Source organism: Grammomys surdaster, unplaced genomic scaffold (assembly GCF_004785775.1).
Source record: "Grammomys surdaster isolate TR1022 unplaced genomic scaffold, NIH_TR_1.0 373, whole genome shotgun sequence".
Lineage (NCBI taxonomy): Eukaryota > Metazoa > Chordata > Mammalia > Rodentia > Muridae > Grammomys > Grammomys surdaster.
In genome coordinates this window covers 3,275,599-3,293,529 of record NW_021604792.1, presented here as the reverse complement: position 1 = coordinate 3,293,529, position 17,931 = coordinate 3,275,599, and the positions used below count along the sequence as shown (strand labels likewise).

Here is a 17,931-nt window from a genome sequence, read left to right as displayed (position 1 = left end):
CTCCTCCTCCTCCTCCTCCTCCTCCTCCTCCTCCTCCTCCTCCTCCTCTTCCTCCTCCTCCTCTTCTCCTCTTCTCCTCTTCTTCTCTATCTTTGTTGTCACCATCCATCTTCCTTCTCTTCCTCCTCCTTTCCATCCTCTCTCCTCATCCATCCTCCTTCTCTCCCTCCCTCTTCTTCCCCTCCTCCATCCTCCTCCTCTTCCTCCTCTTTTTTTGTCTCTGCTTCCTATTCTTTTGAAGTTTTTAGGCACATAGTCTCATATAGCCCAGGCTAGACTAAAATTTACCATGTAATCAATGATGGCTTGCGATTCTTGATACTTTGTGGAAGTCGTGATAATTTACGTCTACCTAGAGAGCTGATGATGCCAGGGTGTACCCCCATGGCCTGTTTATGTAGTTCTGATGATTGATCCTAAGACTTGGTACACACTGGGCAAACATTCTACCAACTGAGCTATAGCCCCAAGCCTCCATTCTTTCCCTGAATGACAACATTAATTCTGGAATGTTTGAAAATTTTGCTCATGTATAGACACTACTTGGGAGCCCTTGGTTACTTCTAGAGGCTGCAGATATAGTGATGATAATGATAACAATGAGATAGAAACTTCCAACCGGAAAGTGACACTAGTCAAGGGGTCTACATTCAGAAACCCTGTGTGTAAGCCTCAGGGCCTCTCATTGGGACCTCTGGCTCATCTCGTTACTTGACCCTGAGCAAATCTGGGTGGGTGTGGCACCAAGTACCTACATGCCTGGGTAACACCAAAAGAACCAATTGCATACTAATAAGTGAACAAATATTTTAAAAATCATTAAAGCCAGCATCATTGTATTTATGTCACGCAGCTGGAGGTTGCAGAAAGCCATCTGGTTCATGCTGTTGCTCAGTAAATGTTGCTCTGATTAAGAGGTCTTCGATGGGATCATAAGACAATGTTGCATATAATAAATTGACTTGTTCCCTGTTTTCTTATGTCTCTGGCTTCTCTCTTTTCTTTGTACTGTGCCCACTCAATCTGGTTTAGCTAATGGCAGCCACCTTGACCATAAAACCCAAATATCCTTTTATCAGCTCTGCCATACCAATTTCATGAGTACGTAACTCCTTGGACCAGAATACAGAACACCAACTGTGTAAAAAAGTGTGATGAATTATAGCTCAGTCCTGATTGCCGTGATCTGAGCCAAATAGAAACCACAGATGATGCAGGTGACTCGGCCCTTACAGTTTTGTGCATAACGTGATCTGGATGCTTAAAACAGGAATATCTTTGAATTTAACATATTTTTCCTCCTTTCACAAAACAAGATTCTTTTAATTAAAAACATTTTTTAAAAGTTCAGTATGTGTAACTGTTAACACCTGCTATGTGTTACCAACAGATGTTTCTCACTTACCTAGGGGAACTGTTGTAATTATTCTGTAAGCATACTGGAATGGTATTTACCAAGATGCCTGAGAAAGTTTTGTTTGTGACTTCGTAGCATATTTGGTTGGTTATTCTTTTTTTTTTTTAAATTCCTTCTCCTATTTCTTTTTTGTTATCAAGAATCCACCTTGACCCATCTCAGGAAAAGCATTAGAAAACATTTCTAAATCTGATATTGGGCGTGCATATATCAGTTGTATGGAGCTATTATTGAAATTAAATCTCATATGTGCAAAATGCATTTTATGACTCACCTGTAAGTGTCTTAATTGCTAGCCCGGACACCGTGCAGTATGGGAGCCCTAAATCTTCATTACAGATGCAAAACTGCATTTTTTTTTCTTTTAGGAAAAATAACATCTTTCTAAGAGTCTGGCTTCTAAGGAAGCAGTTTTGAAAATAAGAGCTCTTTATTTTTTCCCAGGTCTTACGAGAAGCAGGCTCTCTCAATTCTTCATTTATGATACTAACCGCACAATTACCTACGGGCACGTGCTAAATATGAAACTGGTTTCAGTCAAATAATGGCCCTATTGCAAACAATGAATAAGGAGAGATAGCTCTGTTCATAACCACTGTTTCAACCGAGCCCAGTGGTAATCAAAGCAATCTGAGGGTGACTCATTAATTAATTGATGTTCTTTTTTTATTATGTGCTATTGAGTTAATGAGTAATTCGGGTGAGATAATTCTCTGAACACATCGATTACTTGAGATATTTTTCTGAGGCTTTCACACCAATGACATGCTGAGTCGTTAGAAGAAGAGGTTTATATTTGTGTGCACAATATGGGTAAGTTGAAAATGAGTGCTAACACTCAAAAGGACATATTCAAAGGACAGGATACCAGAGGTCGGTCTCCCTGTGTCAGCAGGCAACTAAGTACACAAGGCAAGGCTTGACACACAATAGGCATTCAACAAAATCCAAAATGAAATAGTGACTATATCAATCATTTGTTTCTTACAACCTTGAATCTAGTTTTAAAAACCATGTATAATGGCATTTTTAAGAAAAAAAAAAAACAATGATTGAAAGCCTTTTGCTTAAATTGTATTCTGTGTTAATGGCCTATTACAATAAACATGCAGACTGTTTTTGCAACTCACTGAAGTGAACGCTAAGCATGTTTGGCCTGCATCATTTCTTTGAAAAGCTTTAAGTGACGATTCAAAGAGCAATCTGCCTAGCGTGATAGTTAAGCAAGAGCTGTCTGTGGCTGGATATCTTACCAGAGATTCCATTTTTTTTCACCCCCCCGTTCCAGTTAAGGAACCATGTATCTTCCTGGAAAACAGGGTTTTGTGGAGGTTTTGGTTTCAATTCATTTTATAGAGAATTTGTAATTTGTCTGGTGACAGCAATGCAGTCATTTTCGGCAAGGTCTCTAAAAATATATAGAAACGCTCAAAAATCATAGCCGGCAATTGCTACCTTCATTTGGGACAATTTTGTTTATTTCCCACAAAAGTAATATGGCAGAGAGCCTCCTACTTCAGGGACCTTTAGCAATCTCACCGGAAGGAACAGCTGGTGTGTCTTATTTATGCTTGTTGGGATTTAGGTTGAGAAAGGGCAGTTAAGTTCTCATTTTTCCCATGAACAACGTAGGCTCTCTTCAGACCACCTTTGTCTTTGGCAGTTAAGGGCCATCAATGGTGGAGTGCCCTTGTGATTGAAAACATGAGTCCAAATTTCTTTTTAAAAAATGAATGAAAGAGTCCAGATATTTATTAAGAAAGATGAAAGTGAAGTTACAAACACTGGTCGGCTCTTAAGCTGAGCAAGCTGGCGGGATGGAGGTTGCCTGGTCCCTTATCAGAAGCAGCCCACAGAAATGTCTGCTAGAAGAAAAACTTTCCCAGCCTGAGAAATCTGTGGCGGGAGTCCGACCACAGCATCGGATACCATAACAGGAGGGCCACAGAACACAAAGAGAAGAATTGAGGAAAAGTTAGGGATTCAGAGTCCTCAGGACTCAGCTACCTTAATGCTTCAGGTCAAAAAAAAAATGTTACTATCTGTGGCCAAGTAGCTGGAAAACACCTTACTGCTGGAAAATTACCCTTTCTCTTGGTTTACAATTCCATGGAGATTAAAGATAATCAAAAAAGATTAAGGCTTTAGCCTTTAATCCAGGGGAGCAATTTCCCCCCAAATTAAGCCAAAGCAATGTAGATCCTGTTTGGTTTTGGGAAGGCAAGGATAGTTGAACAGCTTTAAAAATCTAAGGAAAGTTTGTTTCCCACTGAAATATATTTTGACCTCTTACAGATAATACGAATTTTTCCATTATGATGGGAAAAACAGAAGAGCATTTGAAAAATATATGGGCAAACTTTATGCAATCCTAAAATAACTGTTAACAGGAGCCAGCGGGGTTGTGTCTCAGAAACTACATCTTGCCTGCATGTCCCCATCCCTTTGCTGTGTCTTCTCCTTTCCACTTTCTGTTTTATGTATTTTATGCTAAGCCTGTCTTAGCTTGTCACAAAACAAACTTGTGGGGGCTGAGAGAGCAATGAGGATCATCTTGTGGATCACAAACGGAGAGCTTTGCAATTCTTCATCCTACCTCAAATTTGGGGCATGGCGGACTTTAACGCTCTTAACAATGAAACAGTTACAAAATATGATTATAATTCATTTTTTATGGAAACTTTTTTCCCCACACAAGGCAACATTAAGATCCTCATACATTCTCCTAATAAACTCATGTTTCATGATGACTCAAAGTCACGCTGGCATTGTTTTCAGCTTAGATTTTGGCCCCAGACCAAGAACGTAGGGATAGCATTTAATCACCATCTGTAATACAGACACTGGCAGGGAGAATGTGTAATACAAGTAACAGCAGGAGTTGTTTCCTGTACTGCAATGGAGAACAAACCAAGAAAACCCACGGCGTTGACTTTCCTTGGGGGCAAATATGGTGCGTGGTGCCTGTATGGAACGGGATTGTGGCGAATCAGTCTCACCGCAGAATGCAAAATCAACAGAATGTGAGCAGAAGAGGAAGCCATATTCTTGGTTTTATTTCCTTAATTGCAATTTAAGTAATCATTTCCCACAGTTTCTGTTTCTAGAACATTCTTCTTCATCAGCTATCATTTAAATAAGGGGGAAACACTTCACCATTAAAAACCAAAACAAAATTAAAAAAAAAGGGGGGGATAGATTTTAGCCCAAGTGTTACATCATCTGAGTTGGAAGATGGCAAGGAACACAAGGGGCCGAGAAAGTGTGACATAGCAAATTCAAAGTGTTTTAAAGATTAAAATAAATGGCAGATGAAATACATCATCACCAAGCAGGTCTCAACTTCTTATCAATCTCTGTGTTTCTCTTCTCTGTTTCTGTACAGACAGTTCCGAGGCTGTGAGCAGATCCCAGTGTGACTCAGCCATCAGGATCTCCGTGGGCATCATCCCGAGATTTCAGGAGGTACACCCTCATGCCTGTTCAGTGCCATCAGCTCATTAACTGTAGACACAAAGCCCTCATCTTCTAGGGAGAAATCTGGACAACATTTACACAAGAGGTTGAAAAAATTTAAATTATGTCATAATTGTGGTAAAAAACCTTTCTCATTTAGAATAACCCTTTGGAAATTGTTTACATGCTACCCAAAGGCACTAGTTCACATAGGGTGTGTGATTGAAAAAAAAAGCAGAATAAATCTAATAGCGAAGGTAAGGAACACAGTAAAGGGTATCGAAAGACATCACTAAGCTTTAAAGTCATTCTAAAAATGGCACTTTTCACGTTGGCATAAAATGAAAGTGCTTTAAGGTGAAATCGTTATCATTTTTTAAAGCTGATCTTTAGTCCCCTGAAAATAGGGGGTTCTGATGAGAGCATGGATACACCAAACCGTAGTAGCCATAAGAAGCAGATGTCACTAACTGCTTTGTGTTTGTTTACTTATTTATTTTTGTCTTTCTAACGTTGATAGTCTTGCTTCATCTGTGTGTCATCGTTGAGGTTTGCCCTTCAATTCTTACTAGAAAGGTACAGCTCGTTGAAAATAGCTGGTAGACACAGAAAGCGTAAATGGATAGTAAGTTGAAACACTGATTGTACCAAATGCAACAATACAAAGAAGCAAACCAAACACAAATGGTAACACAATAAAACTGTATTACATTTGTGCTTCGGATTTTTACAATACATTATATACAATAGTCCAAAATAAACATCTCATGCCAAGTGACACAATAAAAGAAAAAAAAACGAATAGCAAGCAAAAAATTCCAGCGATATATACATTACTTCTCTCTCTTTAATAATGGACATTCAACTCTTGAACTGGGGCAATTTCACTACATACAGATGCAGTCCGCCTTTTCTTCCACACGGCCATCCTGCTGTCCTACTGCTATCCTATTAAGTAGGTTCCTGTGTCGACTGATTCTTATATACACGTCACATGAGCAAAAAGATAAAAGGATGTAGTGCTTCGAGTTGTTGGGGTGATGCTGCAGGATCAGCGGACCTGGGGTGCATAACCTTCTTTCATTAGGCCTTCCTCGTAGTCTGTCTGGCAAAGGATCATATTATTCTTTAAGAAAAATTTGTCTCCGACACAAAATCTGAAAGTATATATATAAAAGACAAAAATTAGATTACTGAAATCCAAAAGACTGTCGTGGGGACTTTCTTTCGTCATGAAAGTTAAAACTGTTTTATTTCAATTATTCACACTTGCATACAGCGTTTAAAATCCACCTTCATATGTACATATTGCAGGACCGGCAAGATAAACATTTTTGGCAAATGTCGATATTCCTCTTTTCCTCTCTTCTCTGCTTTTCTTTTCCTTTCACACTGGCAAGAAGAAAATACCTGATCCATATATACTCTCAGTAAAGTAAAATTAAAAGTGACATTGATTCTTATTGGTCAGGTGTATATCATATACTGGTTCTGTGCCTGCTGTGGAAAGCACAATGGGAACCTGAGCCTGAGATATCTTCCTCTGCGGCAAATGCCCCAGTTATGAAATAGTGGACGTCATTACCTGGAACACTCCTCATTAAGCCAAGGAGAGCAACCTGGATCAACTTCTTAATATTAATGTGATAAATAAAACCCACTCCTAGCAGCTAATTATGCATTTTAGTTTATAAAGCATTGTTTAAAGTGCAGGACTGTAATATTTTTTATAAGTTTTCTTTTTATCTAGTTTCCCAGTGGGTAACTCTACGGACACAATTAAGGTCAGAAATAAATGCTCGTGCTGTTTCCAGTACATTTAACAAGAAAGTAGCTCTGACCAGATTTGTATTTATATATTTAATTGTAACAATTTAATGTTCAAACAGCAGTGTTTAGTAGAGTTGACGGAGAACAACTCTTTGTAATTACCGAGGTTGACCTCCGTGACCTTTGGTGGTGGTCATTCTTTATCAGATAGTCAATTCAGAATGATGCTCTGGCAGAAATCTTAGCGGATGGATTAAATTGCAGAGTGGAAGCCACCCTTTAATGCTCTGTAAAGTTGAAGGTTTAAATGAGGGGCACTTGGACTGATTTACATTTGCAAAGATTGGAATTCTAGACAAACAGTGAATCTATTTATTTTCCATCCAGGCAGCTTTGGAAATTTATCCTTATTCCAGCTAAGTAGATAGAGGGGAAAATAGCGTAATAAAAAAAAGTAGATTGAAAAGAATTAGCTCTCCTCTTAAAGGAAAATTGGTCTGTTTATTTGTGGAATTTGCTTTTCCCAGGATTACTGCCTGCTGCTGATGTTTGTTTAAGGTAGATACTCAGCTCTGGTCTTGAAATCCTGGATTTGTTTGCAGCTGCACCTACTGGACAAGACGTACATTTAAGTTTGGGACTTTGAATATATTTTTCCTTCTTATTTTGCTAGCTTTAGCTTGTATGCTAAATTTTCCTTCTTATTTTGCTAGCTTTAGCTTGTATGCTTTAAATATTACATTTTAAACAGCAATGTTTAATAAATTGGTCTGTGTAGTATTGTGACCAGGAAAACATATTGAATAAATGAAAATACTACTTTATTTAGATAATCCGTAGGAGCCCAAATTTGACTTTTAACTTTTATGTAAAATTAAGTGAGACAGCATTTATGACATATTTAGTTAGCATTCAAGAAAATCAGTTTATATTACTGCTGAAATTAATTTTAGCTCATTAATAATAAAATCTTATATCTGAATAAACGCATTCAATAAAGAATTCCTGTGTTTTTGCTGTTATTGAGTTGGTTTTCCTACAAAGCAATTCATCTGGAGATATTTTTTAATGTTTGTTACCTCTAACTTTTGTTTAATTTCTTATCAAGCACCCGAATTCTGTTAGCTATCATCTACAGAGATGGGAGTATGGCATAGGACCTTTTCCTGTGGTACCCTTCCATTGTCTACTCAGAGTCCTGTAAGTCAGAGCATTTTCTTTTGTAAGTGAGTAAGATCAGGATTGTTACAGTAAGAGAAGCAGCCATCCTGGGGATCTGGCTCCACGTTCTGCTTCAGTCATATACTCGATGCACACATACACATATGGGTATATGCCAAAGTCACAGAGTTGTCACATACCCCATGCATGCATAGGTGCATGTCCCTTTTTTCATACATGAGTTCTCTGTTAGAGAGATGAAGACACAGTATGCAATTAGAGGGAGGTCACCCCGGACAGTAGAGGGAGAGCAATCAAGCAAACTGCTACAGAGAGGATCCAGATTCCAGCCTTCCAATTGGGGCAAAGAGGACAAAGCTTCATCTTTTCGTTTGATGTTATCAGTCACTCTATCTGTAAGATTTAGTGAGGAATGGGAACCAAATATGTATGATGATGTTTAGAATGTGTATAAAATGGTCACCTTCTAGCAAGTACTCAGCTGCTAAAGCAAAGCACATATGTAACGTGATCAAACTTGTTCCATACATTTAAACTAGTAAGTCAGTATATCCTGGGCTCCTACAAGAATGCCCAACACCTGTCAGGGTTTTTCATAGCTTGAATACATATGGTGAACGGAAGTTGCTTCACTTCTGTGTGGTTCCCTGACCTGTTCTCTCACCCTGCTCAGCGCAATGTGAAGAATGAAGATAAGTTGGTTTGCTCATCAGGTTTTATTTTCTTGAAATAGAATCTAACTCTGCTGCCTAGGCTTAAGCTGGTCTTCGGGTCACTTGGAAGCCCACCATGGCTTCACACTTACAAATGGATCGTGCCTCAGCCTCCTGAATGCCACTGTTACAGGGACGAATCAGATTATTGTATTCCCTCGCACATTTATTGTAAGCCTTTGATGGGAGGTGTGTGACATATCCTATACAGTACAGAGAAGAGAGTGATGAAATATCTAATAATGAGGGGAAATGCCTTTAAATATTAAAATATTTCTTTCTGAGATGTTTAATAACTAACTTCTTAACAACGAGGGAAATACATTTTATGTACATGTCAATCTAACTACAAAGGTTAAGAGTATATAGACGATGGTTTAAAAGTGTCCCAGTCACACCTAGCTTACAAAACAGCGTAAGCAGTGTCAGCAGCTATGGTAAGAAGACCATGGCTATTCAGTTAAGATCACCATTGTCCCATAAAGGCACTGTGGAGATGGTAAGTGCTTACCACACAAGAAGAAGGATCTGAGTTCAAACCCCAGCACAGAAACAATAGTGCAGGGCAATAATTGCTTATAACCCCAGAACTGGGGAGACTGAGACAAGGGGACCTCTGCGGCTTGCTGGTAGTCATTTTTACTGAACTGATGGGCTTAAGGTTCAGTGAAAGATTTGTCTGAAAAAATACAGTTGAGAGAAGATGACTACAGAAGACACCGACTGTCAGTCTCTGGTCTCTGCATGCATAAACCCATCCACACATCTATACACAAGTGCGTGCACACACACACACTCACACGCACACACATGCACACACACATTCACTCTTCTGTGTTAAACATGTACCTACATTCACATATGTAGATGTGAAAAAAATGAGATAAATAGCAATGTAGGTATTAAGTGCTTAACAAAAGAAGCATGAACTGTCATTTTGCTAGAAGAGGTTCATTTTTAATACAGCCTGCTTCTGTGAGATTCAACATTAGTAGAAAAAAACATTTTGAACAGGATGATTGCTTTAAAAATGCTGTAAGTGTATTAACAGGTCTGGCTAAAACTTGTGCAGAAATATTCATCATTTTCCTTGTAATTTAGCCCTAATTGTTTATGATATTGTCAACTCTATTAGCTTTATTCTTACTCAAAAATTACTAAAGGAAGAAAATGCAATTAGGTGATTAACTAATCTAATATTCATATGTTGAAATTAAGAATACAGTTATTTTCTAGCTGAGGATGAGTCTAGCTTCCTTCATACAGTTTTTGAGTCCTGAGAAGCCTAAGAATGAACTGTAATCAATACACTTTTGTTCTAAAATAGGGATCTTAGAGAGCTGTCTTCTCTTTTATATTTTTTTTATAATATAAAATTCTTTGAAAATTCCATGAGATGTATTTTCAGCATTTTCAAGACCTCCTGAAACTTTCCATCCCTGCAGTCAGAGCAGGCTATCAAATTCTGTTCTAAGATGCTTCCATTGGTAATAGGCATTTGAAGAAATGAGAATGTTAACTTAGTCATTTTATTTCCTGAAGATCAGAGATGTCCAATTATAACTATTTTCTGTTTTTAATAATAGTTTAAAAAGAAAGGTCAATCTGGTATGTATTCCCAACACCTCTTCTTTCTTACACAGCATTCATTGTCACTAAAGGACGGAGCACTCGGTACTGCAGTATTCAGCAAGAGGCAATCCTGTCCCTACAACATGAACAAATTCCCTGTCTTTTCCCCACTGACAGCCCAATTGTCATTGCATATCTCAGTCCTTACCACCCCTTCAACACCGAGCGATGCTATTCATATCCCGAATCCTGCTATAAATTACTCAAAGTCGACTCTACCTCAGCCCCACAGGGTCTGTTTATACTTGCATATTCGTAGTCAGAAAACAAAATACTCTCGTGAAATTGATTTTCTCCAGAGAGGAAATCCCTGACTTGCTTCACTAAAATCTTGAGTTGACCACTTACTATCTTGGCCAGAGTACTTAAAGTTTTCTGTACATTTGATGTGTCTGTATAATGCTATCTGTATGTATGTTTTCAAGACTGACCTTTGGAGCTGGATAATTAAATAACTGGTGTGCTCATCCCAGGGGAAGAGCATTTCTCTCGTACTAGGCATTCCTCAGTTACTTAGAGTTCTTTTTGTATGATTGAGGCTCCTGGGTTTTCCCCAACTTTATGTTAGGACATTAATTGTTCAGCATGTGTTTATACGTATGTGTGTATATAATTAATTGAAACTTTTTTAGTCTGTAATGATAGGTAATATATATTATATTAATATGTATTATATAATATTGATTATATATTTAATTATATATCAAAAATTAATGAAAAGAGGGGATATGAAAATAATTATTAACAATAATGAGACAAAGTATAAAGCTAATGAACTAAAATTTAAATTATATTTGCCATTTTAAACTAATATATTAAATTCTCTCTCTGTCTTTCTCACTGTGTCTGTGTGTGTCTGTGTGTGTGTTTATGATTCTTGTAGGTACACATGGATGTTTGTGGGTATGGAGGGCAGCATCAAACCCCAGCATAATTCCCCCACTGCCATCCACCTATCTTCTTGAGACAGAGTCTCACTGAGTCCTGAGACTCACCAGTTGGCTCGGTTGACTGTCTAACAAGTCCCAGGAGTCTGTCTGTGTCCACCTTCCAAGCTCTGGAATTACAAGCGCTTGTGACATACTAGTGTTTGTTGTTTTGTTTTGTTATGTTACTTTTGGAGCTGGAATGCAGGGCCTCATACTCACATGGCAAGCATTTTACCAACTGAGTTCTGTCTCCAGCCAACCAGTACCCTGGGGGCTCATTTCTGGAAACTCAATGCATCAGCCCTAAGGTATTTCCCAGAACCTGAAAAAATGGATGTCTCTCCCCTTAGCTTAAATCTAACCAAGTTGATTTGGCTATTCTGTGAGTCTCTGTATCTTGCCTTCCCCAGAGTGCTGAACTCATTGAGTTTCTTAAAGAAACTAGATTTTATGCACCTCAACTTCCACAGGGCCTACCATTGTTTTTGTCCTTAAATAGAAAGAAAAATGTTGAGCCAGAGGCTCAGCTCTGAAGGCCAATGTGTTGGCTGCCAAGTCTGCCAACCTGAGTTTGAGTCCCAGGGCATACAAGGTAGAAGGAGGAGAGAACCAGCTCCCACAGGCCATTCTCTGAATATGCACTGTGCCGCACATATGTACACATACCAGAAAATTAGCACATGTAAAGGTTTTAAAAGTAAATATCACAAACAAGAAAAAGAAATATCATTATATATATATATATATATATGTATTATATATGTATATGGAGATATTTCACTACAAACATTCAGGTTAGTTTTCTCCTTTGGTTTCAAAGTCATTATTTAATTTTCTCTGGAAGAATTTTTCGGTCTTTAAGAAATTAAGCTATTGTAGAGAGTTGTTTCAATTCAAAATGAAAATTGAATCATTATAAAATAAGTTCTAGAATGATTTCAACCTGGTTTTCTTCCTTTTGAAAGAGAGACAAGTGTACAGTTTAAATACAGGATCTACGTTTTTAACTATGCTTTGCCCGGAAAGTCATAGATCTGCACATGTTATTACTACCGTTTTGCATCTTCCTCTGTGGTGTATCCATGTGTACATGCTTGTGTATGTGCATATTCATGTATGTGCACACTTATATGAATACATATTAATTTGTGCGTATGTGCAAGTGTTCATGTACTCATGCACAGTGTGTACGGAGGCTGGAAGTGGGCACTGGGCATCTTCCAGTACTCTTATTACTTATTGTTAATATTATTTTGAGAAATCCTTGGGGCGTTCTTTCAAGTTCATGGAATGAAAATTGGAAGTCCTTATAAGGGTTTTTTTTTTTTGCGGGGGGGACACAGGGCTAATGTGCAAATACCATAGCATATGTAGAGATCAGAGAAAAACTTGAGGGAGTTGGTTCTTTCCTTCTACAATATGGATTTAAGTGATCATACTCTGATTCTCGTGTCTTCTCCATGCAGTGCACTTGCTGGTCTTTCTTTACCTTTATGAGTTTTTCAGTGAATCTGCAGTTCTCATACTCAGCTGCCCCGGGAAGACAGCCAGCTCCATGGATCTTCTCTCCCTACTTTTGCAGCACTGAGATTACAGATTATGAAGCCACTTGTCTGGTGTTTTATATGGGCGCTGTGTATGGGTCAAGCAGAAGAGCCTTGGTATGCCTTCTACCAAGGATGCTGAGACAAAAGGATCCTAAGTTCGAGTGCTATATGTGCTGTAGAGGGGCTTTCATAGCTAATCTAGAAAACTTAGTGTTCCCTGTCTCAGTGGAAAAAAAAAGGAGGCAGGGGAGTTTCGGGTTGTTTCAATGGTTCAGAGCCTGTCAAGAATATTCAGGACTCTGGGTTCAATCTCCTGGACTCTAAAGATAAATAAATCCATACAACAAACACATATTAAAAAATTTAAAATAGGTATTAAATAAAATTAATACACTTCTGCAATTCTATAATTTGAAACGTGAATGAAGTTTGCTTTAGGGGAAATGTCCATGAATGACCTCTTTCTCTCCTGGTTCTCTGGGAAAGATCACAAACAAGGCTTTGCACAGCCTTTGTCAGGAGGTGGCCATGTTGGATGCATCTCCAAAGCAAAAGTCAGTGGAAAAAGTCAGCGGAAGAGGAGCATATCCTATCTTGAAACCCTTGTGTATTCAGGTGACCACGTCTGTGTGCTCTGCTTGACTGATGAAGAAGAGCTGACTTCCTGCATTGAGGAAGTTTGTCTTGTAAGGACCACAGTGACAAGACAATCACCAAGTGCTAATTGTGCATAACCAGTGCTAAAGATATGCAGCCCCTTTACCGCAGGTAATAAATGAAGCGAACGTAGAAATGTATCAGGTGCTTTTGTAATGAGGTTGGAATAGTGTTTTGTAGCATTAAGAATTGTGAGCAGCTTTTAGAGTCAAAATTTAGGAGTGTTTGTCATACTTGACTGAGTTCTACTGAGCAGACAGACTTAATCGTGAATGTAACTTTTTATTTCCATGATGGAATAAAACTGATCTATGGTTTGTAAATAGCATTAAGCACCTTCAATTGCTTTGCATCATAATGGGATCAGGCTGACTTTAGCACTTGAAGGGTGCGTTCCTTTTCAATGACGAGAGTAGATAAAATATGGAAGCCTGCCCTAGTGGAAAAATGGACACAGGGCATAAACAGTTCCCCAGAGGAGCAAACTCTGAAGGGCTACAAGTCAGCACATAAACACCAATTAAAAATTATAATCAGGTAGCAGCTTTCGTCTCTGAAGGTGACAAGAATTTCTTTCTAAATAATAAGCCCCAATGTTAGGGCAACAGTGAGATCTGAGCAAATTTCTCGTGAGAGTAATGGGCATAGCTTTTATGAAGATCATTTGGTCAACATTTACCCGACACTTTCTGATTGTTGTACTCTTTGCCTAACTAATTACACTCCTGTGAATGTATCCTGACACAGATTTGAGCATCTGTCTGCTTAAAGAGTCAGTATTTTATCTATGATACAAAATGCACTGTAGAAATAACAAAAGCATCAGATCTCACTATGCTGACTTAATATTTGATAAAATGGGATGCAGAATAGCTTTAAAATGTCTTAAAAGAGAGTTTACCAGCAAGTTAAAAGATACATAATAGTGATTAAATGAAAGCGTTCCAATATTACACATTAAGATCCTTCCCTGTTAAATTGTTTAATAATGCATTTTTAAAATTCATTGTGTGTTTGTATCATATTCACTACACTCTTAAAGTCTCCATCGCAGATGCAGCCTACCTTTCACACCCCTCCCAACCTCATGAATTATTTCTGTTACTATTGTTTTATTGCTGCTGCTGTTATTGCTGCTGCTGCTGCTGCTCCTCCTCCTCCTCCTTTTCCTCCTCTTCCTCTTCCTCCTCCTCCTCCTCCTCCTCTTCCTCCTTCTCCTCCTCCTCCTCTTCCTCTTCCTTCTCCTTTTAGACAAGAGTCTCACCATGTACCTCAGGCTTGCAACAAACTATATCTTCCTGCCTCCAGCTTCTAAAGGTTGAGATTACAGGCATTTACAATCATGTGGGAGATTCCCAACACAACTACTAAAAATCTATTCAAATATCAGTGTAATATAGAGATGCTACATATATTTTGTCATGTATAAATAAAAATCATGACCAGCTATATACTAGCATACTATTTTAGTTTAGAATAAGTGAAGGCTGGTATTCTTTCTCATTTTTAAATTTTCTTCTATAAATAAATAAGCTTTTATAAGTAGAGCAGGTTAGGTATACAAGCTGCTTGCTTAAGGATAGGTGTCAACGCTGCTGCAATAAGTGAATCAACCTGTGAAGTGAACAGCTACATTCTAACATTATGGCTAACACACCATTAAAACATGTACACACACATGTTTACATGCATGTAAGTGTGTCTGGGTGGATGTGTGGATGTTTGTGCTTGTATATCTGTATTTTTCTAAAAAAAGACACTTGAATTTGCTAATTTATTGTTGGCTAAGTGTCATCTTAAACTGACTTTAACCTTAGTTGACCTCAAACATTTTCTGGGAAGAATCAAGATACAAAATAGTGCCTAGGTTATTGTCAAGGTAAATGCAACATAGCAAGTTATAGCAGGCAATATTCTAAACATCTATATTTAGCAAGAGGCTCTCTCGAGGTATAGATCTTAGAAAAGTACCAAATCATTGGAGTATAATTTGGATAAGGCAAATTATAAATACAGAAGGGAAGACTTTTGAAAATCTACCCACTGCCTAGTGAAAAATATTTTATTCAACTTACATACTTTGCAAGACAAGTATCTATGTTTCCATTTGTTGACACAGAAACTGTAGTAATTTAGATAGATTAAGTAACATATTGAAAATCACAAAGCTAATAAAACAGCTAATATATGTTGGGGCCAGAATTTGAGTCTATTCTTACCACGAACGTCATATCCCATTATATCATGGGGCTCCATGAGGAAGCTTTGAATCAAACAGGACTTTCAGAGGAAGCAACCTGATTTGAGACCGTGAAGAAATATTAACTGATGACACACTAGACAGACATTTTTCTCACAGACACTATATGTTCCTGACATCTTAGCAAGGGTCTTACAATTGTAAGTACTGTGGTTTTGATATTTATCATTTTGTCATGTTTGCTTGCTTGCTTTCTGAGACAGGCTCTCACTTTATAGCACCAGTTCTCATAGAACTTGCTATGTAGCTGGATCATCTTGGGCTCACAGAGATCTGCTTTCCTTTACTTCTAACCTACTAGGATTACAGGTACCACCATTCCTGGCCCCGATAGGCATATTTACAGTATTACAACATCTGGATTATTTATGGAAAAGGCAGTAGCCATTGAGTAATTCTTACTGAGAGAAGTATAAGTTTTTATAAGGAATCAGTGAAGGATTCATCATACTTTTAGTTGAAACAGTTTTGAAATTGACTAATCAAGTGTTACAAATGAAGAAGCTGGATCCAGAGAGATGATGCAGTTAGTTTAAGACTGGACAGCCAGTTTGTGGCAGAGCCTATAGCACAACTTAGATTTATAGACTTCTGTACAATATTATTTCCATTGCTGTCTTTCTAAAGCTGGTGATTGCTTAATTATTAGATACCTGTTGCTCTTCCACAAAGAGACTGGTGTTAGCTAAGAGTATTCAGAGACCATGTTTAGAATTCAGATAAGAAATGAAGATGAGGAAGCTAGAAACACAAATAAGATGAAAGTCAACTTCCTGTCACCAATTCTTAGTCTCTAAAAGAATTTCACAACAGTAAAAGGTAGAGGTGTGTTTGTGTGTGTGTGAACGTGTGTATATGTGTATGTATGAATGTGTGTATGAATGTATTTATATGTGTATATGAGTGTGTATGCATGTGTGTGCATATGTGTATGAGTGTGTGTATGTGTTTGTGTGTATGAAAGTGTTTATATGTGTTTGTGTGTGTATGTGTTTTTGTGTGTGTGAATGCATGAATGTCTGTTAGTGAGTGTGTATATTTGTGTATGTGTATGTGAGAATGTGAGTGTGGCTGTGTGTGTGCATGGGAGTCTAAGTATTGGTTTGTGTGTGTGTCTGCGTGTGTGTGCACGCATAGAGGTCAAAGGTCAGATTCCAGTGTCAATCTTTGCCTTCTCCATTCTTTGGATGCTGAGTCTTTCAGCTTAGCTGGCTCCAAAGCTCTGGGAGTTCTCCTATCTTCCCCCAACTCTTCTTCCCATCCATTCCCATTTTCCTTAAGAGAACTAGAATTAAAGGACTGTGGTAAGCTGTTCATCTCGACAAGGCTACAGAACCCAGGTCCTCACACTTGTATAGGAAACCCTCTGCTCACTGAGCCATGTCACTACCGCCATAAAAGGTATCTAGTAAAGCAATAGCAAGAATGAATGATGGGTCAGGACATTAGTAAAAAGTATTTCTGTATCCAGTTGCTATCACATCATACTCTTCCTTTGAAGCTAGCCTGAAGACCTTTCTCCTCAGTGATGTTGAGTGCACAGTTGTGCAATATTGAGATTAATTGGTCTAACAAAGTAGACCACGAACATTCCCACCTATTAAATCAATATCCAGCCTAGAGAAGGGCACCTTATGGGGGAGGTCAGATTAAATGTACTCACCTCTGATTGCAAAGCTGACAGGCAAAGCAGTCCAGGTGGTACACATTATCCTTGGCACGCATCACCATCTCAAAGGCAGGGATGAGCTTGCTACAGGCAGCGCAGTTTCCCGTCACACCAAACAGCCTAGAACAATAAATATTTTTCTTTTTCAACTTAGGGAAACCTGGGTTGCAAACTAAGAAGCTGTTAATCTGTGCTTTGAAGCGAACCATATGCAACACCTTATGATTTTCACAAGTTTCTGAGCTGTATACATATTTTTCTGCAATGCATCCTCCCTTGACCTCTATAGGTAAAAATGACATCTTGTTTGAAAGGTAAAGGAAAAGACAAATACATCGGGTTGCTTACACAAATCTAACAACCGGCAGTCAGTGGGGTAAATCACTCAGAAACACCTGCTTGCTGGAGTATCAATATAAAAGCAATATAGTCATATCTTATCTTTATGTATTATCATTATGATCTTTTTGACTATAAGAACCCCAAGTATCTGATTCACTCCTCTTTGACATCTAATTACTAAAAGGCTCACCAGCAACATTAAAGAGCATTTATGACCAAGCCATTCGGGTAATTTAATGTACGGAGGTACATGCACTTTTTAGCCCTATACCACAGTTACAGCTGTGATTATGTTGCTTGGGTAACACATTCCAGTAAATGAGGCTATGAGCTATACATAGCTAGATCAGAAGCTGA

The 17,931-nt window shown here is 38.3% G+C and overlaps 1 protein-coding gene across 4 annotated transcripts in view; it reads right to left on the bottom strand.

Moving 5' to 3' along the window:
- Positions 1-4,074: 4,074 nt before the first annotated feature.
- Lmo3 (LIM domain only 3) overlaps positions 4,075-17,931 on the bottom strand; it is a 58,844-nt gene continuing 44,987 nt past the window's right edge. For 3 of the 4 annotated variants that reach the window (XM_028780963.1, XM_028780962.1, XM_028780961.1), the window contains 2 exons: positions 17,227-17,352; positions 4,075-6,030 (listed from right to left, as the gene is read on the bottom strand). In XM_028780963.1, coding sequence (XP_028636796.1) covers positions 5,925-6,030; positions 17,227-17,352 — 232 coding nt within the window. In that variant the 3' untranslated portion in view covers positions 4,075-5,924. The remainder of the gene's footprint in view (positions 6,031-17,226; positions 17,353-17,931) is intronic. The other variant, XM_028780964.1, reaches the window with a different exon arrangement.